General features: G+C 43.1%; 1 protein-coding gene across 1 annotated transcript in view; it reads left to right on the forward strand.

The window, feature by feature from the left end:
- The window catches only part of DOK5 (docking protein 5), a 206623-nt gene extending 182340 nt beyond the window's left edge, over positions 1 to 24283 (forward strand). The window contains exons 7-8 of the mRNA XM_003419902.4: positions 4288 to 4408; positions 24011 to 24283. Of these exons, the coding sequence (XP_003419950.1) occupies positions 4288 to 4408; positions 24011 to 24075 (186 nt within the window). The 3' untranslated portion in view covers positions 24076 to 24283. The remainder of the gene's footprint in view (positions 1 to 4287; positions 4409 to 24010) is intronic.
- Positions 24284 to 26159: the final 1876 nt, after the last annotated feature.

Here is a 26159-nt window from a genome sequence, read left to right on the forward strand (position 1 = left end):
TGTGCCACACGGAGTTGCTATGAATCGAAATCGACTTGATTGCACCCATCAACAACAACTTCTAGTTCTAGCATTCCATGATTTTTAGTGACTACTATTATAAACAGAGCCCTAGTTGCATAGTGGTTAAGAGCTACAGCTGCTAACCAAAAGGTCGGCAGTTTGAATCCACCAGCTGTTCCTTGGAAACCCTATGGGGCAGTAGTACTCAATCCTATAGGGTAGCTATGAGTGAGAATCCACTCCACGGCAATGGGTTTTGGACTATTATAATCAGACTTGTACCTACATACTTTCTTTGACTTCTCCAGTCCTTCCATGAGACTCCCTTGTGCTGACTACATTCTTGTTCACCCTCGTACATGGCTCACAGTCATCTCATTGATGCTATGGTCACTGCTTATGCAGAAAACATTTCAGTCATCTGAAGAGTCTAAAACTTAAAAAGAACCCGTGGTCTGACCTCAGCCGTTCTGCAGCACTCCTGTGGACGGCAGACTGTAGATAGTTTGGGAGATCTACTAGGATACAGAAACACTGGAATCTCAGAGGACAGAAGGGCAGGATATTGAGTAGCATGTGTGGGTGGCAGCTCTCCCGGGAGTCGTCCCTGGCTGCCATATTCCCTCCGTCACTTCCTTCTGGTCTGATTCCCATGCCCTTGTCCTGCCCTCCCAGGTCACCCCACCCTTCCCTCTGTCTTCGCCCTTACAATGCTGTCTTGCATTTGACTCTACTTGTTTTTCTCTCCCAGCTGCTCCTTGGTAAACCCTATGGGGTAGTTCTACTCTCTCCTATAGGGTAGCTGTGAGTCAGAACTGACTGGACAGCCCCTAACAGCAATAACAAGAGGTGCCATGGAAGGAAGGCCTGGCCATCTTTTGAAAAATCAGCCATTGAAAATCCTGTGGCACACAGTTCTACTCTGATGCACATGGGGTCACCATGAGTCTGAATTAACTCAGTGGCAATGGGACTGTCCCATCTATCCCCCATAGTAACAATTGTTAAGGCTTTGGTTATATATTTGCATATGTTTTGAATGGCCTTCCCATAACCATATTTGTCCAACTATTTTACAAAATGGGAGGTTTTTTCAGGCATATTTATATCCTGTGATAGCAAAAATTCCCGTGCTTTAAATTTTTATGATGTTGGCTTGTTTTGCTCTCTTAATGTGAAAAAACTATGTTACATGTTTATTGTAAACAGAAAAATCAAAGTATATAATGTCCTTTTTTAAAAAAAAAAGGAGGAAGAACACAACCCTTTTCTTCTTTGGATACTCCAGGATACAATTTTGACACCTCCAAAATATGACGCTAATTTATATTTACACCAGTGGTATCTATGAGCACCGGTTCCCTTACCACTTAACTGGTAGTTTCATATCACAATAAAAGAGTTCTTTGCAGCAATAAAAAAAGAACAAGGGTGGAAGCTTTCCCGCTAGACACTTGACCGAATGACTTGCCATGTCCTTTCATTGTAACAGAATTCAGACATTTTTGCAATGTTAAATAAGAAGGTCCTTATCATCATCTTTCTCCAAAGACAATTAAAATGCCCCTTTCATAAAGCTAGATATTCGTTCAAGAGGTTGAAAAAGAAATAAAAAGGCAGCTTTTGTGCTTTTCTCTGTGAAGCATAACATTGGTGTCACTTGGTTCTTGTTCCTAAATAAGCTTTCTAAAAATACAGTCAAATCCTGCTGAGCTGCCTCAATGTATTTGCAGTTATGTGGTGAATTATTTGAAGTTACTGCTCTTCTGCAAATGTTTTCTTTATACTAAAAAAAAAAAAAAAGTCAAATAACCACTGCCTTGTGTTTTTGTAAATTTAAAGTTTTTTTTTTTTTCCTTTAATTTCTTGCTTTCCAAGTCCATGAGGTTGAATGTCACTAGCAGTCACTGGTGAATAGATAAGATTTGTTTGTTTTGTTTTGCTCTTGAACTTTGAGACTTTCTTGGATACAGAAATAATCACAGAGCTTTCCTACCAGCTTCCTTCTTCGCTTTTTGCCCTCTTGACCTCAGAAGACATGTTTAGGGAGCAGTGTCCCCAGGAAACCTAGTGCTGCTTTATTTTACCTGAGGACACATCCGGGTTATTAATATTTTGGTAATCATGCTATGACGATGCTGTTAGCTGTCCTGGAGTCAGTCCCTGAGTCATGGCGGCCTCGCATATGCAGAGTAGAACTGCTCCATAGGGTTTTCTTGGCTGTAGTCTTTACGGAAGCAGACCACTAGGCCTTTCGTTTGCGGAGGTGCCAGTTGAGGGACGGAGAGTTTAATTCAGCAAGCGTAAATGCAACACATATCAGCTAAATTATCTTTTGAGGAAATGATTATAATTTTTTTTTCAAGTTGCATATCATCATCTACAATGTGTTTCGGTCTCCAGGGAGGAAGCCTCGTGTGATTTTGGTGTTATTGTATGACTGTGCAGATAATTAGGCCTGCAACTACCAGGATGTCTAGATTTGCGGAGTGGAGAGTGTTTTGGTTTTTTAAATGGGCACTGGAATTTATAATAATAATAATAGCCTCCGTTTTCCTGAGTGCCTGTTTTGTGGCAAGCCAGAACCAAGTGCATTGCAGCCGTCAGCTCACTGAACTTTTGCACAGCCCAGATGGGGAGGTGTTTAATGCCCTGCTCTCCACAGGAGAAGTTAAAATGGCATTCTACTACACACAGCGGTCTGCCGCTCCCTGCTTTTCCTTAATGACACAATGTGTGATGTTTCCTTTTCAGGAGGTGTAAATCTTTCCCTTGTTAACACTTGCCGAGTGTTCCATTGTGCCTAAGTGCCATTAACCAGGCCCTGAGAGGGATACTGAAGTTGCCTCCAGCTTTCCAAAATTGCAAATTATATCCCAGTGAACATCCTGGCACAAATCTTTGTGTGTTTGTGAGAACATTTTAATAAGACAAGGTGTGGGTTGGAGCCTTCGTGGTGCAGTGGTTAAGAGCTTGGCAGCCAACCAAAAGGTCAGCAGCTTAAATCCACCAGCTGCTCCTTGGAAATTCTATGAGGCGGGTCTGCTCTGTCTTACAGGGTCACTGTGAGTTGGAATGGACTCAACAGCAACAGGTTTGGGGCATGGGTTATTTGATATTCAGATAACTCCAGGAACTCAAGCAACGCATATGGTCACTCCTTGTGTTATGGAGGAATGAGACTACCTAAAGATTGGGACTAAGACAGGGACTCAGGTGAGGGGGAGCCGGAGGACTCCTCAAATTGCCCTCCCTCTCTTCCTGCATGAGTTGTCTAATTTACCTCTCCTTTGTTTTTTATCCTACCCACCCTATGAAGACCTCTTAACTCCGAAACGTCCCTCATATAGTCAATTTCCCCTCCTGGTTTGCTGGAGTTTTGACTCTCTCCAAGCATCGAGGGACTTACCCTGTCCCTTTAGGTAGACTGTCAGCTGCCTGAGGAAAAGCCCCATCTTCCTCTTTCCTCCCTCAAGAGCTGAAACAAAGATCACCCTAGAAAAGGCCCTTGCGTGAGCAGAGCTTTTTTTTTTTTTTTTTGCTAATGCTAGTGACAGAACACTCAAACTGGTATCAACTTATGCAGAAAAATAGTAACCGGCCCAAATAATTGAAAATTCTGGGGCTCGCCTGTGGATTTCAGCTGGATTCCAGGTCTCAGAAAAGCCTGTCAAACACCTCACTCTCCTTTCCCAGCTGTTTCCCTCTGAAGCGTCTCCAGTCACTGAAAGTTCTCCCTTCATTGTTCCAAGATGGGCTCCAGTCCTAAATCATATCCTCTCAATAATCCCACAAGGAAGCTCATTGATTGAATTCAACTTGGGTTTATTGTGTGCTTGCTGTGGACCAGGAAATACTCTAGGCCCCAGGATGGAACAATGGACAAAGTAGGCTAGTGATGCTCTTCCCCAAGGCTCTAATGGGTATCCCTGAATTGTGTCTTATTGGCCTGGCTTGGGTCACTGCCTACCCCCGAACTGTTCTCAAGGAAGATGAAATGATTGGCTCATCCCACTCTCGAGTCATTAGTGGGGTCAGCTCCACCAGGGCTACAGGGATCAACCTTGATTGGTGCGAGGTGCCCCAAAGGAAGTCCCAGGAACACCTCCCAGCAAGTTGACTACTGGGTGCTGCCAAGCAAGCAGAAATAATAGCCACCCATCACCACCACCCATGCTCTTTGATTTGCTGATTGGCTGACCCGTGGTACCAGGAATTCCTGCTCTAGTTTCTCTCTTTCAGCCCCAGCATTACTGATGCCCACTGTCTTCCCTCTCCCTGCAGCTCCAGATGAAGATGAGCGAGCGGGCCGCCTCGCTCAGCACCATGGTGCCCCTGCCCCGCAGTGCCTACTGGCAACACATTACCCGGCAGCACAGCACAGGCCAGCTCTACCGCCTGCAAGGTAAGCCAGGAGGAGGGCTGGAACCCCATCAACACCCTACTACAAGGGGCACTGGATCTTTCAGACCCCTGCTTCTCCAATATTTGCATCTATCACAATGGCCTGGGAAACCTTGTTTAAAATGCAGACTCTTGGACCCGCCACTCCAGAGATTCCAGTTTGTAAGTTACGGTGTTGTTAGTTGCCATTAAGTCTGCTCTGACTCATGGCTACTCCAAGGATGACAGAGTGAAACATTGCCTGGTCGTGCACCATCTTCATGATTGTTAGTGTGTTTGGGTCCATTGTTGCAGCTACCATGTAGTGCCTTCAGCCCAGGGGCTCATTCTCCAGTGTTATATTGGACAATAATCTGTTGTGATCCATAAGGTTTTCACTGGCTAATTTTCAGAAGTAGGTTGTCAGGTCTTTCTTCTGTGTCTGCCTTAGTCTGGAAGCTTCCCTGAAACCTGTCCACCATGACAGACCCTGCTGGTATTTGAAATACTGGTGACAAAGCTTCCAGCATCACAGCAACAAGCAAGCCACCACACTATGACAAACTCTCAGAGAGGTAGTGGCCTTATGGTGTAGAATATAACTTAGAAATTAGCACTCCCAACAAATTCCTACATAGGCTCTGGACAAGAGGCCTGAGTTCTACCCCTGGATTCTCAAAATGTGGTCTGTGCACTAACAGCACCAGCATCACTTAGGAACTTACTAGAAGTATACATTCCCAGGCTCCTCTCCAGATCTATGGAATCAGGAACTCTGTGGGGGTGGTCTAGGTGCATCTGATGCCCACTCACATTTGGAAACCACTGGTCTAATAGGGAGGGCCCTGGACTAAGGTAGGAAGTCCTGGGTTCTGGTTCTGCTGTGTGAGTTAAGCAGATCCTAACTAGCACCTCTTCCAGAATGGCCTACTGGGGGAACAGCAAGAACAATAGCGCTTCTGTTTAAATATTTTTATCTTATCCTTTTAGATGGACATTTTTATGTTTTATGGTGTGCATAGTATTACTTGTTTATATAGGAGTTATAAATAAATAGCATATTTTGGGGATCCTTGGGGAAGACTTCACAGATAAGATGCAAGATCAGAGAGCTTTGAAGAGCACCCGTGCAAGGTCCTTGTGGGCAAGGCAGATCTTATTCATAGTAGGGCTGTATCACTAAGGTCTAGTACCCTCCCTGACACCTAGTTTTTATGCAGAAATTGGCTGAATAAATGAATGAATGACCACAGAAAACAGTGACCTTCCCTTGACCTCAGTCATAAGTGTCTTTGTCACATCAGTATTCCTTCAGCCCTTCCCTGCTGGTTATTTCTAGCCAGAGAGGTTTTCACCTACTTTCTTTCTCCCTGGAACACCGCACCTCCACCCTCACCGCCCCCCCACAATTAATTCTTTCTCATCTTCAGGTCTCCCCTCCAGCAGCTCCTCCCCATGGAAGTCCTCCCAGACTTAGGTGGTTGTTGTTAGTTGCTGTCAAGTCAATTCCATGTGTGCAGAGTAGAAATGTTCCATAGGGTTTTTCAAAGCTGTGACCTTTCAGAAGCAGATCACTAGGCCTGTCTTCCGAGGTACCTCTGGGTGGGTTCTCGTTGCCAACCTTCCAGCTAGTAATGGAGCAGTTAAACATGCATACTACCCAGGGACTCCTTCTAGACTTCGACTAGGGTGAACATTTCTGCTAATATGTCCTCACAGGCTGAAGGTGATGATCTTTCCCTATAGCTCTTATCACAGCCTTTGTTTCACATGTACCCATGCGGATGTTTGACTCACAACCTGCTCTTCCACCAAGAGAGCTGGTCATGTCTATCCTCACCCTTTTGTCCCCAGTGCCTTACATGGAGTGTCCATTCCATAAATATTTGTTGGAAGAATGAACCATGGAAAGAGGGCACCAAGAGATACTTACCGTCTCATCTTTGTGATTCTACACTGTAGTCACTAGCGGAGGGGTTGATAGATGCTCAAAAATATATCCGGAGTGACTGCATGAGTGGCTGAGAGAACGACGGTGTTGATAAACAAGCTTACTTTCTAGGCTTTGTTTCCATGATGGAGGTAGAGAGATTGCTGGGTTAGATCTGGTCGGCTCAAATGCTTTTTTTTTCTCTCTCTCTCTCTTTTTTATTTTAATTTTTATTGTGCTTTAAGGGAAAGTTTACAAATCAAGTCAGACTCTCATACAAAAATTTATAAACACCTTGCTATATACTCCTAATTGCTCTCCCCCTAATGAGACACACTCCTTCCCTCTGCTCTCTCTTTTCATGTCCATTCGGCCAGCTTCTGACCCCCTCTACCCTCTCATCTCCCCTTCAGGCAGGAGATGCCAACGTAGTCTCATGTGTCTACTTAATCTAAGAAGCTCATTCTTCACCAGTATCATTGTCTATCCCATAATCCAGTCCAATCCCTGTCTGAGAGTTAGCTTTAGGAATCATTTCTGTCTGGCTAACAGAAGGTCTGGAGACCATGACCTCCGGGGTCATTCTAGTCTCAGTCAGACCATTAAGTCTGGTCTTTTTACGAGAATTCGGAGTCTGCATCCCACTGCTCTCCTGCTCCTTCACGGGTTCTTTGTTGTGTTCCCTGTCAGGGCAGTCATCGGTTGTAGCTGGGCACCATCTAGTTCTTCTGGTCTCAGACTGATTCAGTCTCGGATTATGCGGCCCTTTCTGTCTCTTAGGCTCATGATTACCCTGTGTCTTTGGCGTTCTTCATTCTCCTTTGCTCCAGGTGGGTTGAGACCAATTGATGCATCTTAGGTGGCTGCTTGCTAGCATTTAAGACCCCAGACACCACCCTCCAAAGTGGGACGCAGAATGTTTCCTTAATAGATTTCATTGTACCAATTGACTTAGATGTCCCCTGAGACCATGGTCCCCCAAACCCACCCCTGCTACGCTGGTCTTCAAAACATTCAGTTTATTCAGGAAACTTCTTTGCTTTTGGTTTAGTCCAGTTGTGCTAACCTCTCCTGTATTATGTATTGTCTTTCCCTTCACCTAAAATAGTTCTTACCTACTATCTAATTAGTGAAAACCCCTCTCCCTCCCTCCCTCCCCACTCTCCTAACCATCAAAGAATATTTTCTTCTCTGTTTAAACTATTTCTTGAGTTCTTGTAATAGTGGTCTTATACAACATTTGTCCTTTTGCAGCTGATTAATTTCACTCAGCATAATGCCTTCCAGATTCCTCCACGTTATGAAATGTTTCACGGATTCATCATTGTTCTTTATTGATGCGTAATATTCCATTGTGTGAGTATACCATAATTTATTTATCCGTTCAGCCGTTGATAGGCCCCTTGGTTGCTTCCATGTTTTTGCTATTGTAAACAGTTCTGCAATGAACATGGGTGTGCATATATTTGTTCGTGTAAAGGCTATTATTTCTCTAGGATACATTCCAAGGAGTGGGATTGTTGGATCCTATGGTAATTCTATTTCTTATGGTAATTCTATTTCTAGTTTTTTAAGGAAACACCAAATTGATATCCAAAGTGGTTGTACCATTTTACATTTCCACCAGCAGTGTATAAGTGTTCCAGTCTCTCCAACATTTATTATTTTGTGTTTTTTTGGATTAATGCCAGTGTTCTTGGCGTGAGATGGGATCTCATTGTAGTTTTGATCTGTATTTCTCTAATGGCTAGTGATCGTGAGCATTTCCTCATGTATCTGTTAGCCGCCTGAAAGTCTTCTTTAGTGAAGTGTCTGTTCATTTCATTTGCCCATTTTTTAATTGGTTTGTCTTTTTGTAGTTGAGTTTTTTCAGTATCCTGTAGATTTTAGAGATCAGACGCTGATCGGAAATGTCGTAACTAAAAACCTTTTCCCAGTCTTTTGGCGATGTCTTTGGATGAGCATAGGTATTTGATTTTGAGGAGCTCCCGGTTATCTAGTTTCTTTTCTACACTGTTGGTAATGTTTTGTATACTGTTTATACCATGTATTAGGGCACCTAGCATTGTCTCTATTTTTCTTCCATGACCTTTATCGTTTTAAATTTATATTTAGGCCTTTGATCCATTCTGAGTTTTTTTTCGTGCATAGTGTGAGGTATCGGTCTTGTTTCATTTTTTTGCAGATGGATATCCAGTTATGCCAGCACCATTTGTTAAAAAGACTGTCTTTCCCCCATTTAACTGACTTTGGGCCTTTGTCAAAATATCAGCTGCTCCACTGTTTACAATAGCAAAAAGATGGAAGCAACCAAGGTGCCCATTGACGGATGAATGGATAAATTATGGTATATTCACACAATGGAATACTATGCCTCGACAAAGAACAGTGAGGATTCTGTGAAACATTTCATAACATGGAGAAACCTGGAAGGCATTAAGCTGAGTGAAATTAGTCAGTTGCAAAAGGACAAATACTGTATAAGACCACTATTATAAGAACTTGAGAAATACTTTAAACTGAGAAGAAAACATTCTTTTGTGGTTATGGGAGGGGGGAGGGGGGGAGGGTGGGAGAGGAGCACTCACTAATTAGATAGTAGATAAGAACTACTTTAGGTGAAGGGAAAGACAGCACACAATACAGGGGAGGTCAGCACAATTGGACTAAACCATAAACGAAGAAGTTTTCTGAATAAACTGAATGCTTCAAAGGCCAGTGTAACAGGGGCAGCGGTCTGGGGACCATGGTTTCAGGGGACATCGAAGTCAATTGGCATAGTGAAATCTATTAAGAAAACATTTTGCATCCCATTTTGGAGAGTGGAGTCTGGGGTCTTAAATGTTAGCAAGCAGCCATCTAAGTTGCATCAATTGGTCTCAACCCACCTGGATCAAAGGAGAATGAAGAACACCAAAGACACAAAGACACAAGGTGATTATGAGCCCAAGAGACAGAAAGGGCCACATGAACCAGAGACTACATCATCCTGAGACCAGAAGAACTAGATGGTGCCTGGTTACAACTGATGACTCCCCTGACAGGGAACACAACAGAGAACCCCTGAGGGAGCAGGAAAGCAATGGGATGCAGACCCCAAATTCTCATAAGACCAGGCTTAATGGTCTGACTGAGACTAGAAGGACCCCGGTGGTCATGGTCCCCAGACCTTCTGTTGACCCAGGACAGGAACCATTCCCAAAGCCAACTCTTCAGACATGGATTGGATTGGACAATGGGTTGGAGAGTGATGCTGGTGAGGAATGAGCTTCTTGGATCAAGTGGACAATTGAGACTATGTTGGCGTCTCCTGCCTGGAGGGGAGATGAGAGGTTTATGCCTGGACAGGAGCCGCTTCTGTCCTGAGCTCCCCCTGTTAATGAAGCTAGCAAATTATCTTTTCCCCCATTTGCAATTTTTTTTTCCTTTCCCAAGGCTGGGAGGATTGCTCCAGGTGCTCACCAGGGTCTATCTCAGGCCCCGGGATTCAGCTGCTGAGGCTGGCTTGGGGGCGGGGGGGGGGCGCGGTAAAATATACGCAAGTACTTAGCTTTTGCCAAGAGTGTCATTCTCAGGTTCCAGAGGTGTGAGTAGGCTATGTGGCTGGCTGCTTCTCCCTGAGGAAAATGCGGCTGAATGCTAGTACCAGCCCGCTGCTGCTGCCACCACCGCTCCAGGAATGGTGCCTGAGGGCTCGCTGCAATTCAGGTCGGGTAACTCCTCTCCACTTCTGAATGGTCTCTTCCTCCCCCGGCCCCTCAGTTCATTGTCTAAGCTTGCCTTTGATGCTCAGGGCTCTGAGGTTGTCACAAATATACTCGTTTCACTTGTTTGTTAGGTCTTTGTTGTAAAGAAGGCTTGCCGGAAGCGTCTGTCTATTCCACCATCTTGGCTCCACCTCTGCTTTGTTTTGTTTTGATATGCTCAAATGAGTTTCTTGAGTGAGCTACCTTGATTATTTTCACCTTTGGGGCTCTGACGTCCTGTCCCTAGATGGCTAGAGCTGTTATCAGGTGTATGAGCTTATGAGTCTATTCAGTTTTTTTGTGTGGATTCAGTTCTAGTGTCCAGGTAACTAGTCATCAAGTGTGTGGTATAGGCTCTGTCCTACAGTCTTAGAGGGGCAGAGGTGTTTGGTGTAGGTACCGGTATACAGCTGCAGCAGAGGGTCATGCTCTGAACAAGGCAGTGGGCTGGGAACTGTCCCCTGAGTGTCTCTGAGGAAAGTGAGTCCCTGTTCCTTAGAGTGTATGGGTAGGCAGGTTCTGCACATGTACCATAGGTACCCAACACTTTTGGTTGTAAGGACTGGGATGTATCAGTTATCCTTGGATCCCTGTCACAGATGGCTGGGTGACTTGAGTGGAGCCACCAGTCCTTAGGCACCTGATATGGGTAGGCAGGGACCGTGTTTAATAGGGAAAACCATGTCAAATATCAGACACCTTCCTCTCCACCACACGGCTTAAACAGTCACAGTCTGCCAGCAAGGGGCTGTTCTCCTGGTATAGGCCCACACAGTTCCATGCAGGTGGGAAATGTATTCAAGGTCCACAAACCATTTATGCCTGGATAGGAGCTGCTTCTGTCCTAAGCTCCCCAGGTTGGTGGACCTGGCAAATTATCTTTTCCCCCTGTTGTATATTTATTCCTTCTCCTAGTCCAGAAGCATGGCTCAGGGCACTCAGATGGACCTATCTCAGGCCCAGGGAAGTCAATAGCCACTGAAGCTGGCTTGGAGGGGGGGGGGTGCTGTAAAATATACACAAGTATTTAGCTTTTGCCAAGAGCGCTATTCTTCTCAGGTTCCAGAGGTGAGTAGACTGTGCAGGTGGCTGCTTCTGCCTAAGAAAACTGTGGCTGAACGCTACCACCAGCCTGCTGCAGCTGCTTCCAGGAATGGTGCCTGAGGGAACCCAGCGATTCAGGTCCGGCAACTCCTCTCTGCTTCTGAATGGTCTCTTTCTCCCCCTGCCACTCAGTCTGGTTTCTAACTTTGCCTTTGATGTTCAGGGCTCCTAGCTTGTCATAAATATAATTATTTCACTTGATTTTTCTGGTCTTAGTTGTAAGAGGGATCGCTGGAAGCATCTGGCTATTCCGCCATCTTGGCCCCACCAGCAGCTCAAATGTTTTTAATACCCACATCATCTTATTTATTTTTTTTTGCAATATTTCAGTTATATCATCATAGTTTTTGTTATGTATACACCACTTACACTATTATTTTTGGAGCCCCGGTGGCGCATTGGTTAAGCGTTTGGCTGCTAACAAAAATGTTGGCAGTTTGAACCCACCAACCGCTCCTTGGAAACCTTGTAGAGCAGTTCTACTCTGTCTTATAGGGTCCCTATTTATGAGTAGCTATGAGTTGGGTTAGTAGCCAATTACATACCACTTGCATTTCACGGGGTCCTCTGTAATAGTTTAAAAGCAGTGAAATGTACTTTTCTTTTGAAAATAAGATTTAAGTAGAAGAGATTGGATGAAATGCAATAATAGTGTAAACTAAGCCACGAAGTCTGTTGCTGTCAAGTCTATTCCAACTCGTAGTGACCCTATAGGACAGAGTAAAACTGCCTTATAGGGTTTCCAAGGAGCAGCTGATGGATTCCAACTGCCGACCTTTTGGTTAGCAGCTGTAGCTTGCCATAGCTCTTAACCACTGAGCCATAGGGTCGCTATGAGTCAGTACTGACTCCATGGCAATGAGCTTGTTTTGTTTGTTTTTTTTTTTTTTTTTGGTACTAACCCAAAGCTTGGCAGTTTGAACCCACCCAGCTGCTCTCTTGACTGTGAAGATCACAGTCAAGAAAACCTAAGGAGCAGCTTGACTCTGCAACACACGGGGTTGTTGTGAGTCAGAATTGACTTCTTGACAACGGGTTTGGGTTTTTTTTTTGGGGGGAAACTGTAACAACAATTGGCTACATATTTTTAATATACGGTAAGATAAATAATAACTATTGAAGGTTTAAAAAATGTTCATAGACTACCCCAAAATATCTTGCTTAACAAATAAATGGGAAAATAAAAATTTATCTATTTTTCCACTCTCAGCCCCTTCACTCCTACCCTCCCACACCCCCGGAAGGAAAAAAAGAGAGGAAACTGGGAAATGTCATCAACCTCATGGCCCAGTGTATGCCATACGTGAAGGCCTCATTGACTTTTCCTGGCAGATCTGGAGGTTAATCTTGGAAATCATTCAGACCCTTACTGGGGAATTTATCAATAAGGTTTGAGAAAAAAGAAAAAAAAAATCTTTTCCCCCAATTTTAGTCCAAGACAGCCACCTGCTGGTTCCTTTTGGAATTATCACTTTATAATTAATTCTTGGAAAGGAGAGGAGGAGGTGTTGCTTCTGACAGGCACCACATACACTAAAAATCGAACCAAACTCATCACTGTCGAGTCAATTCCGACTCATAGTGACCCTGTAGGACAGAGCAAAACTGCCTCATAGGGTTTCCAAGGCTGTCATCTTTACGGAAGCAGACTGCCACATCTTTCTCCTGAGGAGCAGCTAGTGGGTTCAACCACCAGCTTCAACGACCTTTCCGTTAGCAGCTAAGCGTTTTAACCACCAGGGCTCCTCTACATGCACTAAGACATTTTATTGTATTATTTTTTAATAATATTTTATTGTCGTCTAAGTATAGTAGCTCTGAGCTCGGCTGCTAACCAAAAGATCGGCAGTTCAAATTCTCCAGCTGCTCCTTGGAAACGGTATGGGGCAGTTCTACTCTTTCCTGTAGGGTGGCTATGAGTTGGAACCAACTCAATGGCATCTAACAAAAACAACAAGACAAAAGCTTACACATCAAATTATGTTCCCATTTAACAATTTTAAACAAATTAGTGACATTGGTTGCATTTTCCACAATGTGTTATCATTCTTATTCATTCTGTTCTTACTATACCACTTCCAGTACTCTAGTTTCCCTGCCCCTTCACCTTCTCATCTTTGCTTTAGAGTCATTGTTGACTTTTAGGACTCATATAGATGATTTTGTAAAGGAGCTCATTACTCATTGGTGATACTCTTTATTTTATGAGCAAATCTGTCATTTAGTTAAAAGGTGACCTCAAGGGAAAATATTGGTTTAAAGTTTAAAGAGTATCTCAGAGCAATAGTCTCAGGGAGTCCTCTAGTTTCAACTGGTCCAGTATGTCTGGACTTTTAAGAATTTAAGTTCTGTTCCACGTTTTTCTCCCATTGTATCAGGATCCATCTATTGTGGCCCTGATCAGAATGGTTGGTAGTGGTAGCCGGGCACCATCTAGTTCTTCTGGTCTCAGGGTAGATGAGGCTGTGGTTCATGTAAACTATTAGCCCCATAGACTACTTTCCTCTCTGTCTTGGGTTTCCTTATTTCTCTTTCATTCCAGACAAGTAGAGACCAATAGCTGTATCTTAGATGGCTGCTCACAAGCTACTAATACCTCAGACACTACACACCACGTTGGGATGGAGAACGTATACTTTATGAACTATATAATGGCAATGAACTAAATTGTCCTAAGCCTTCAAACCCAGAAAACCAATCTCGAGAGGTATTTGGTTGTGTCTAAGGAGTATCCGTAACAATGCCGCTATTCACTAAGACATTTTTAGCCCATTTTTCACTGCACCTCTCACCCCACAGAGAAATTCTTTTCTAAAGAATCAATATGTGAAGCAGGTTGATTAGGAAAACTGTGGAAGAAATTTATTAAAGAGAAGCATTCAATTATTATATACTGAGTACAGTAGTCTCAGGATTTTTCTTTTTTTTTAAGGAATTTATTGAATAAAATTAAAATAGTGTTTCCCAATTGTGTTCTGTGGCATTTTAATCCTGGTAGATACCACCCTCCCCCCAAAAAGGACCGTGGTCAAACAAGTTTGGGGAAAATGCAGTGGTTAAAAGCTACAGCTGCTAACCAAAACATCAGCGGTTCAAATCTATCAGCTGCTCCTTGGAAACCCTATTCTGTCTTGTAGGGTTGTTGTGAATCTGAATCAACTAGATGGCAATGGGTTTGATTTTGATAATGTGTGAAAGATCACGTACCTAGCAAGTAGTCAAGGTTCCCATCTCTCTACCCGTTCATCCACTCACTCATTCATTCACCCGATGAATATTTTTTGAGCATCTACTTTATGGCAGAGCTCGCTGGGTGGCACAAATGGTTAAGTGCTCAACTACTAGACAAAAGGTTGGCTGTTCAAACCCACCTAGAGGTGGTTCAGAAGACAGGCCTGGCCATCTTCCTCCAAAAGGTCACAGCCTATGGAGCATAGTTTACTCTGACACACATGGCGTCACTATGAGTCAGATTCCACTTGATGGCAGCTAACAACCATTGGAGCTTTATGCCAAGCCCTGTGCTGGATGATGGAGATACACTGGGCTACTAGACAGGCATGCCTCTGCCCTCCTGGAATTTGTAGTGTAATGGAGAGTGATTGTGAATAATTAAACAAATATATTTAATGTCAAATTTGGCACATGCAACAATGAAAAAGAAAGGGTTTGTAATAGAAAATCATGAGGCAGAGCCCTGGCAGTTGGGAGGATGATGCCAAAGGGACTCTGTGAGATGGGGTGGTCATAGGAGGCTACTCTGAGGCCATAACCTTTACCCTGAGGCTGGGAAGGAGCAGCCATACTAGGAGCCAGGGAAAAGCATTCTCCAACGAGTGATCAGCAAGTGCAAATGTCCTGAGACAGAAGTGAGCTGGGGCATTCAAAGAGCAGAAAGAAAGCAGTGTGGCTGGTGCTGAAGGAGACACATGAGAGAGTGGCTCTAGGCGGTGAAGTCTAGCTTATTGGAAGCCTTAGAGGACCCTAAGCATGATAGCGTCAGATTTAATCCATGCTCTGAGTCGCTTTGACTGCTGTGTGGGGAAGAGATTGCAAAGAGACAGGAGAGGAAGCCGGGAGACCAGCGTGGAGGCCATTGTACGTGAACACAGGTGTGTTTCGCCTCAGTGCTGTGCTTTTTCCACTTCCCTGCCCTCCTTCCCAAAACTGTCCTCTTAGGAATCTCTGCCCCTATTCCAAAGATGCTCGGGTCCTCCACTCTTTCCATCTTGGAAGACAGCACGACTTGCTTAAAAACAAAAACAAAAATAGGTACTTACATCGCTTATCAGATTTGACTTTAGATAATTTTACAAAATCAGCAAGTGGCACCCGTCATTGCTGTGTAACACTGTACTGGGCATCATCCATGTTGCCTCCTTTGGTCCTCCTGGCAATGGATTGGCCAGAGCAGGATTCTCTTCTCCATTTCAATGAATGAAGAAATGAAGACACATGGAGGTCAAGTACCTGCCTCAAGATCATGCAGCTAGTGGGTGGAAGAACTGGCTTTAGAACTCTGCTGTTCTAACTCCTGCTATGTTGTTGTTGTGAGCTGCCGTCGAGGGGATTCCAATTCATAGCCACCCCGTATGACAGAGTAGAACTGCCCCATAGGTTTTTCTAGGCTGTAATCTTTATGGGAGCAGATCACCAGGTCTTTTCTTCTGCAGAGGGGCCAGTGGGTTTGAACCACCAACCTTTTAGTTAGTAGCCAAGGGCTGAAGCATCGGACCACCGGGGTCCTGGGCTATTTCTTTTATTGTGTGATGTTACCTGTGGGAGGGAATTCTGCCACCATGGGTGATTCAAAAGCGTGGGCCATGAGATTGAAATAGCTCCTAAGGATTGATTTCTGCCCATGCAATTTACATATTTATTTTAAGGATGATAGCTGTTTACCTGTGTTTTATTGACTATATGCAAAGGCATTTGACTATGTGGATCATAACAAATTATGGACAATATTGTGAGGAATAGGGATTCCATAACACTTAACTGTGCTCATGAGGAACCTGTATATAGACTAAGAGGCAATTGTTTGAACAGAACAAGGGGATACCGTGTGGTTTAAAATCAGAAAAGGTATGCATCCAAGTTGTGTCTTTTCACCATACGTATTCAATCTCTATGCTGAGCAAATGACCCAAGAAGCTACGCTACATGAAGAAGAAGGTGGCATCAGGATTGGAGGAAGACCCCATACGCAGATAATACAACCTTGCTTGCTGAAAATGAAGAGGACTTGAAGCACTTGTTGATGAAGATCAAAGACCACAGTCTTCAGTATGAATTACACCTCAACATAAAGAAAACAAAAATCTCACAACTGGACCAATAAGCAACATCATGATATATGGAGAAAAGATTGACATTGTCAAGGATTTCATTTTACTTCGATCCACAATCAATGCCCATGGAAGCAGTAGTCAGGAAATCAAAAGACGTATTGCATTGGACAAATCTGCTGCAAAAGACCTTTTTAAAATCTTAAAAAGCAAAAAAGTCACTTTGAAGACTAAGGTATGCCTGACCTAAGCCGTGGTAGTTTCAGTCTCCTCGTATGCATGGGAAAGCTGGACAATGAAAAAGGAAGACCAAAAAAGAATTGACACATTTGAATTGTGGTGTTGGCAAGGAATATTGAATATACCATGGACTGCCAGAAGAACAAACAAACCTGTTTGGGAGGAAGTACAACCAGAATGCTCCTTAGAACCTAGGGTGTCGAGACTTTATCCTACAGACTTTGGACATGTTATCAGGAGGGACCAGTCCCTGGAGAAGGGCATCATGTTTAGTAGAGGGTCAGCTAAAAAGAGGAAGACCCTCAAGGAAATGGATTGACACGGTGGCTGCAACAATGGGCTCAAGCATGGCAGTGATTGTGAGGATGGCGCAGGACTGGGCAGCATTTTGTTCTGTAATATATGGGGTCGCTGTGGGTCAGAACTGACTCTATGACACCTAACAACAATAGTAGATTCTTGGAGCACTTTACTACTTGGGTGAAGTTCACATTGTTCCTTCAATATGAATTCTAATACCATCACATATACTGCATGGGTGGTGGATTAAGATGATGAATAAACCAGGTTCTCAAACTCACATGTCTACAGCGATCAGACAAGACATGCAAATGAGGGAAAAAAGGCAGGTCTGGGGCAGGGGCGTCCCTGGTGAATTGCAGGGAGAGTGTAGACACCATGTAAAGAGGTCAGTCTGAAGCTTCTAGCCAGCATGCTGTGGCAAAGTATAGGATCAGTGCTGTCTTCAGGTTTCCAGGAAAACGGAAACATGCACCTTTACGGGAAGTATGCCGTTATGTAAATATTGACAAGTACTTAGAAATTTTTGATGAAAATTTGATGAAAAACAGGTCTGGGCCCAGATCTGGCCTACAGCGTGTGATTTTTGTATGAACTACAAAACGTGGGAGGTGTAGAGAAACCTTATAGTCCGTTCCGTACCTGTAGAAACAGCCCTCAAGACAAGCCAGAAGCCTTATGTTAGCCAGCATGGTAGAAGCTGCAATTGTTTGTGTTTGGACTTGACCCCAAGTGAATGCTGCCAAACCCTTTTCTTGCAAACTCAGGGTGTAAGGAGCTACTGTTGACGTGCAGAGAAGGGCTTTGCATTTGTCCGAAGATTTAGATTTTGAATAAATACTCTTGGCACACTGTCTGCTCCCTGGGAAAATTTTTATCAAACTGTAAAAAAGATAAACCTGGATTTTTACTTACGGTACTTAAAATCTCTGTCTACATTATAGTGCTTGTGTGTGTATCTGTGTGTGTATACCCACATGCACGGCCATGAGCGTGTGTGTGTTGGATAAAGAGTACATGCTCAAAATGGCTGGGAAGTCAAATAAATGATTTCTAGTGATTTGGGATATTTGAATATCCAAGACTTCCCTAATAATAATTACTGGTATGTACCAGTGACTATGGTATATAACTGGGTTTGTAATTTCCTTATGATTTGGGTTTTAGGTGTGCAAATATCTGAATCCATGATTTGTTTGTTGTTGTTTTCTTGGTTTTTGTCTTGGTGTGGGGACCTGTCACTCCCGTGAGATTTTACAGTCCACGAAGCCCTTTGTTTCCTCTAGCCCTCGACAGCCCCCACATGTCTGTCAGTTTGTCGTACTGTGGGGGCTTGCACGTTGCTGTGATGCTGGAAGCTATGCCACCGGTATTCAGATACCAGCAGGGTCACTCGTGGAGGACAGGTTACAGCTGAGCTTCCAGACTAAGACGGACTAGGAAGAAGGACCTGGCAGTCTACTTCTGAAAAGCATTAGCCAGTGAAAACCTTATGAATAGCAGCGGAACACTGTCTGATATAGTGCTGGAAGACGAGCCCCCCAGGTTGGAAGGCACTCAAAAGATGACTGGGGAAGAGCTGCCTCCTCATTGGGACCTTCATTTGCTGATATGGCACGACTCAAAATGAGGAGAAACAGCTGCAAACATCCATTAATAATCAGAACCTGGAATGTACGAAGTATGAATCTAGGAAAATTGGAGATTGTCAAAAATGAAATGCAACGCATAAACATCGACATCCTAGGCATTAGTGAGCTGAAATGGACTGGTATTGGCCATTTTGAATTGGACAATCATATAGTCTACTATGCTGGGAATGACAACTTGAAGAGGAATGTGTTACATTCATCGTCAAAAAGAACATTTCAAGATCTATGCTGAAGTACAATGCTGTCAGTGATAGGATAATATCCATACGCCTACAAGGAAGACCAGTTAATATGACTATTATTCAAATTTACACACCAACCACTAGGGCCAAAGATGAAGAAATAGAAGATTTTTATCAGCTGCTGCAGTCTGAAATTGACCGAACGTGCATTGATAATTACTGGCGATTGGAATGCGAAAGTTGGAAACAAAGAAGAAGGATCAGTAGTTGGAAAATATGGCCTTGGTGATAGAAACAATGCCAGAGATCGAATGATAGAATTTTGCAAGACCAATGACTTCTTCATTGCAAATACCTTCTTTCACCAACATGAATGGCAAATTTACACGTGGACCTTGCCAGATGGAACACACAGAAATCAAATTGACTACATCTGTGGAAAGAGACAATGGAAAAGCTCAATATCATCAGTCAGAACAAGGCCAGGGGCTGACTGTGGAATAGACCATCAATTGCTCATATGCAAGTTCAAGCTGAAACTGAAGAAAATCAGAGCGAGTACACGAGAGCCAAAATGTGACCTTGAGTATATCCCACCTGAATTTAGAGACCTTATCAAGAATAGATTTGACACATTGAACACTAGTGACCGAAGACCAGACGAGTTGTGGAATGACATCAAGGACATCATCCATAAAGAAAACAAGAGGTCATTGAAAAGAAAGAAAAGGCCAAGATGGCTGTCAGAGGAGACTCTGAAGCTTGCTCTTCAGCGTCGAGCAGCTAAAGCAAAAAGAAGAATTGATGAAGTAAGAGAACTGAACAGAAGATTTCAAAGGGCCTCTCTAGAAGACAAAGTAAAGTATTATAATGACATGTGCAAAGAGCTGGAGATGAAAAACCAAAAGGGAAGAACATGCTCAGCATTTCTCAAGCTGAAAGAACTGAAGAAAAAATTCAAGCCTCGAGTTGCAATAGTGAAGGATTCCATGGGGAAAATATTAAATGACACAGGAAGCATCAAAAGAAGATGGAAGGAATACACAGACATTATACCAAAGAGAATTAGTCGATGTTCAACCATTTCAAGAGGTGGCATATGTTCAGGAACCGATGGTACTGAAGGAAGAAGTCCAAGCTGCTCTGAAGGCACTGGCGAAAAACAAGGCTCCAGGAATTGATGGAATATCAGTTGAGATGTTTCAACAAACGGATGCAGCACTGGAGGTGCTCACTCATCTATGCCAAGAAATATGGAAGACAGCTTCCTGGCCTACTTTCATGGAAGAGATCCATATTTATGCCTATTCCCAAGAAGGTGATCCAACCGAATGTGGAAATTATAGAACAATATCATTAATATCACATGCAAGCAAAATTTTGCGAAGATCATTCAAAAACGGCTGCAGCAGTATATCGACAGGGAACTGCCAGAAATTCAGGCGGGTTTCAGAAGAGGACGTGGAACCAGGGATATCATTGCTGATGTCAGATGTGTCCTGGCTGAAAGCAGAGAATACCATAAGGATGTTTAAATAAAAAAGATTTTTTTTTTTTTTATTAAGGACGTGTGTTTAATTGATTATGCAAAGGCATTTGACTATGTGGATCATAACAAACTATGGATAACACTGCAAAGAATGGGAATTCCAGAACACTTAATTGTGCTCTTGAGGAACCTTTACATAGATCAAGAGGCAGTTGTTCGGACAGAACAAGGGGATACCAATTGGTTTAAAGTTGGGAAAGGTGTGCATCAGGGCTGTATTCTTTCAGCATACCTATTTAATCTTATGCTGAACAAATAATACGAGAAGTTGGACTATATGAAGAAGAACGAGGCATCAGGATTGGAGGAAGACTCGTTAACAACCTGCATTATTCAGATGACACAACCTCGCTTGCTGAAAGTGAAGAGGACTTGAAGCACTTACTAATGAAGACCAAAGACCACAGCCTTCAGTATGGATTACACCTCAACGTAAAGAAAACAAAAATCCTCACAACTGGACCAATAAGCATCATCATGATAAATGGAGAAAAGATTGAAGTTGTCAAGGACTTAATTTTACTTGGATCCATAGTCAATGGCCATGGAAGCAGCAGTCAAGAAATCAAAAGACGCATTGCATTGGGCAAATCTGCTGCAAAGGACCTCTTCAAAGCATTGAAGAACAAAGATGTCACCCTGAAGACTAAGGTGCACCATGACCCAGGCCATGGTATTTTCAATCACATCATATGCATGTGAAAGCTGGACAATGAATAAGGAAGACCGAAGAAGAGTTGATGCCTTTGAATTGTGGTGTTGGCAAAGAATATTGAATATACCATGGACTGCCAAAAGAACGAACAAATCTGTCTTGGAAGAAGTGCGGCCGGAATGCTCCTTAGAAGCAAGGATGGTGAGACTGCGTCTTACATACTTTGGACATGTTGTCAGGAGGGATCAGTCCCTGGAGAAGGATATCATGCTTGGCAGAGTACAGGGTCAGCGGAAAAGAGGAAGACCCTCAACGAGGTGGATTGACACAGTGACTGCAACAATGAGCTCAAGCATAACAACGATTGTAAGGATGGTGCCGGACCGGGCAGTGCTTCGTTCTGTTGTGCACAGGGTTGCTCTGAGTCAGAACCGACTCGACGGCACCTAACAACAACAACAACGAGCCCTTGATGGTACTAGGAGGAGGGCTAAGCAAAGGTGGTCTTCCCATTTTGCAGAAGTGGAAAGTGAGGCAGAAGTTACAGTCTTCCTTGCTTAAGCTCTCGCCGGTGGTAGAGGGATTGGGTGAGATATGGACTACAGTCCGATCATGGTAATGGCTGTATGTGAAATGTAATTGAGTGTAAACTTGAGGCTTAAGGGCCCATACCACCAAAAACCTTTTTGCTTGGCTCAGTGTTATTTAAAAAAAAAAAAATTTTTTTTAAATGTGCTTAGATGGTACACATAATCTGTTATTAGTTGCCACTGAGCCAGCTCCAACTCATGGTGGCCCCACATAAAATGGGACAAAAGGTTGCCCTGCCTGTACCGTCTCCACAAAAGTGGGGATGCTTGAATGCATTGTTGTGGCCACTGGGTATTTTGAGTGACTTCCAACCTAGGGGCTCATCTTCCAGCCCAACACCAGACAGTGTTTTGTTGTGATCCATACAATTTTCATTGGTGAGTTTTCGGATGTAGATCAGCAGGCCTTTCCTCCTACTCTTGTCTTAGTCTGGAAGCTGCACTATAACCTGTCCACCATGGGTGACCCTGCTGACATTTGAAATACTGGAGGCGTAACTTCCAGGATTATAGCTACATGTAGGCCACCATAGTATGACAAGCTGACGACGCTACCTCCCTGTGTTTTATGCCCGTTGATTCACACATGTGGTTTCCAGCGCTGCTGAGCAGAGTTGTACCGGCTCAGTCCTGAGGGCTATTCACACAGCAGACGGACATTGCTTCACTTATGGTAACCCTATCCAGCAGATGGCAGTAAAGCGTCATGTTTTGATAAAATCCCGCTATTATGTCTACAAAGGTTGCCAAACAGCCTGTGGCCCATATCCAGCCCACTGTCCACTTTCGTAAATAAAGTTTTATTAGAACAGCCATGTCTAATTCATTTGTTTTATTTATGGCTGCTTTTGTACAACATCAGCAGCAGAGTTGTGTATTTGAAACAGAAATTATATGGTCCACCCAGACAAAAAAAAACCTACTCCCCTTAAGACAATTACAATTCACAGTGACCCTATAGGACAGAGTAGAACTGCCCTCTAGGGTTTTAAGGGTATAATCTTTATGGAAGCAGACTGCCACATCTTTCTCTCGTGGGGCAGCTGGTCTGTTCAAACCATCAACTTTTCCATTAGCAGCCCAGTGCCTTAACCACTGTGCCAAGGAGGCCCCATATGGTCCACAAAGCCTAAAATATTTAGTATTTTGCCCTTTATAGAAAAGTTTGTCAAATCCTGTGTTGTGACAATCTAACAACTAGACATAATATGTCTTCAGGGGGCAACCTTTTAGGATTTGCACAAAGGGGACTGACAGTGGCCTTGAGTACTACTGCCTTCATGAGTTCCCCAAACCTTGTTTTTGCTTGGTTTGAAGCCTGAACCTGAAATAATAAAGGCTGGCACTTGGCTGGAGCCCTGGTGGTGCAGTGGTTAAGGGCTCAGCTGCTAACCTAAAAGTTTGCAATTTGAGCCCACCATTTGCTCTGTGGGAGAAAGATGTGGTAATCTGCTTTTGTAAAGATTACTGCCTCAGAAACTCCGTGGGGCAGTTATACTCTGTCCCATAGGGTCAGTATGAGTCAAAATTGACTTGACAGCACCGAACAACAGTGCTTGACTGCTAACTGAAAGGTTGGCAGTTCTAACCCACCCAGTAACTCTCTGGGAGAAAGACCTTTTGATCTGCTTCCATAAAGATTACAGCCAAGAAAATCCTACAAAACATTTCTACTCTATCACATGGGGTCGCTATGAGTTGGAATTGACTCGAGGGCAATGGTTTTTTTTTGTTTGGGTGGACCATATAGTTTTGGGGACTTGATGGCACCCAACAACAACAAATGGGTTTTAAGAAGTTCTTTACAGCAAGATTATCTAAGTATAAATACATGCATTCGTACAAACAAATTCTTGTCTTATTTCTGTTTAGGTCACCAAAGAGCGTCCTAGCCAAAAGTTTCCAGAGTTTTGTATTTTTATCTCATCTTCCCTAATTACTCTGGGTATAGTGGTTGACACAGATTAAAAATTGAGGAAAAGCACTGCTAACGACCTGACCATAGCTCCACGCCAAGGCCACACACAGATCAAGCTTTAATCTTGCAATCTCTCATTGACTTTTGTTTGCATATCACTGTGTGGAAACCCCGGTGGCGTAGTGGTTAAGAGTTTGGCTGCTAACCAAAAGGTCAGCAGTTCGAATCTACCAGCTGCTAGGAAGCCCTATGGAACAGTTCTACACTGTCCTATGTATGGTCTCTCTGAGTTTAAATCCACTCGATGGCAACTGGTTTTTGGTTGGTCAGTGGCTGTTGGAAAAAAAATCCCATGTCACGATAAGTGTGTTATTTATTTCACTTATATAGAAATTTAATACCAGCTAATAATGGTTTATTATTTTTTTCTTGAAATATAACTGTTGTTTTAAAATTCTTTTTTGGAAAAGATGTCACCAGCCCTCTGAAGCTTCATCGGACAGAGACTTTTCCTGCCTACCGATCTGAGCACTGACAGTAACCACCAGGATTTATTAACACGGTTGGGATGCGTCAGCCACCGACCCACCCAGGAGGTCGCAGAATGACAGCGAGAGAAGTGATGGAGAAAAGAAGCTTCAAGTTCTCAGTAATTGTGTGGTCATTGGGAAACTCTGCAATACAATGTTTTCTTCTGTTGTTGTTTTTTTTTTTCTCCTTTTCTTTCTTTTTTTTAAAGAAACCTTAGTGTAATTGAAACCTGCTCTACAGATATCGATATTTTGTTGTTGTTGTTCCCTCTTTTACAGCTGGACAGAAAGGGGTCAATGCCACAAAATGATTTTCTATTGTATATACCGTGTTCCTTGCACTTCTCTGAATCTGTCCTTTTGTGGGTTCTTGTGATTTTCCTTCTGAGTGTTTCAATTGTATGACATCAGTACTGACAATAAAATGGCTCTTAATTGTTTGTTATTTGTTTCTACCGTATTCCTCAGTTATTCATACTGTGGTTTGGTTAACTGTTGGAAATCTTACTTTATTAAATCAGTGCTTTGATTCACTCCAACCTGTAATACATTATGTTCAAAAATAACTTTTCAAAGGCCCTGTTAGTATGGTTGATAGGATTACAGTTACTTTTTCACATCTTCTTCTTCTTTTTTTAAAGCTTTTATTTTGTTTGGAATACCTCCATAAAATATTTTAAAATAAAAGATGATTCTTCACCCATATGGGTTTTTTATTCTGGTTCTATGGTGTTCTCTACATTGTCACTATTTCCAAAAGGTTTGTTAATATTTTCCTTAGGAGCCATGAGCTTGGTTCAGTGCTGTGTTTGCTATAAGTCTGATATAATTCCAACCATGTATGCATTTGCTCACTCACTTATTAAGATGGTCTAAACTGAGCATCTACTCTTGCCGGGCACTGTGCCAAGCCAGGGAGGTAGGGCTAAAAATACACGGGCCCTGCCATCAAGAACATTAAGTCCAGAGGAGTAGGACAAGGAAATAAGGTTGGAATTACAAAAGAGAGTGACACTTCCTAAAGGGGCCCCCAGAGGATATGTGCTATTAAAGAGTAAGTCCCTGCGCCCCCCAGGCTTTCTCACTGGGGAAGTGCCATATGGGAATTCAGCCTTGTGAACACCTGAAATAAAAAAAAAGAGTTGCCATGGAGTCGATTCCAACTCATGGCAACTCCACGTGTGTCCCAGTAGAACTGTGCTCCAAAGAATTTTCAATGGCTGTGTTTTCAGAAGTAGATCTCCAGGCCTTTCTTTCAAGGTGCCTCTGTGGATTCAAACCTCCAGCCTTTTGGTTAGCAGCTGAGGGTGTTGATCAGTTGCTCTAAAACTCCATGAGGGAGCAGAGATGGTGTCTATCTTGTTCATGCCTCTTATTTCCCGTAGAGTTGCCAAACAAAATACAAGACACTCTGTTAATTTTGAATTTCAGATAAGAAAATGAGTAAGTTTCTAGTGTAAGGGTGCCACAAATATTGCATGGGGCATACTTATACTAAAAAATTGCCCATTGTTTATCTGAAATTCAAACGTAACTGGATGTTCTATATTTCTCTTTGCTGAATCAGGCCCTAGAACTGTTTCCAGCACATAACTGTTTCTTAATAATTACGTGTTGAATGAATGAATAAACTTGTACCCTTGGGATGGAATTGTTTGATTGCGTATTTTCTCTGTTCCAGGCACTTTCAAAAGCAATTATTTCCACTAGACAACACCATCATGTACTTTCTAGGAAAAAAATAAATTTTGTTAGACCTTGAAAAAGAGCCATAAAATAGTTGATTTTCATCTGAACTCCTTCCAAAAAGGGCATAATTTCCCGAAATGGAGATTGACACCTATTAGACCCCCAAGGGCCTAGATAAAATCCATGTTTGCCTAGCTAAAATTCCATGTTTAGCTTTGTTAGTTGGGATTTCCAAGGACACTGCTAGTTAGCTTGTGTTTTTCTCAAGGGTTGAGACGTATTGGGGGGAGGTAGCTTGAATTTCGCTAACAGTTAATTAGTGGATCAGGGACTTATAAATGGTTTAGTGCTAATGGCTTCACTGGAATGCATTGGTACTTCAGCTGGGTTCCCTGTAGCT

The sequence above is a fragment of the Loxodonta africana genome, chromosome 24 (genome assembly GCF_030014295.1).
Source record: "Loxodonta africana isolate mLoxAfr1 chromosome 24, mLoxAfr1.hap2, whole genome shotgun sequence".
Lineage (NCBI taxonomy): Eukaryota > Metazoa > Chordata > Mammalia > Proboscidea > Elephantidae > Loxodonta > Loxodonta africana.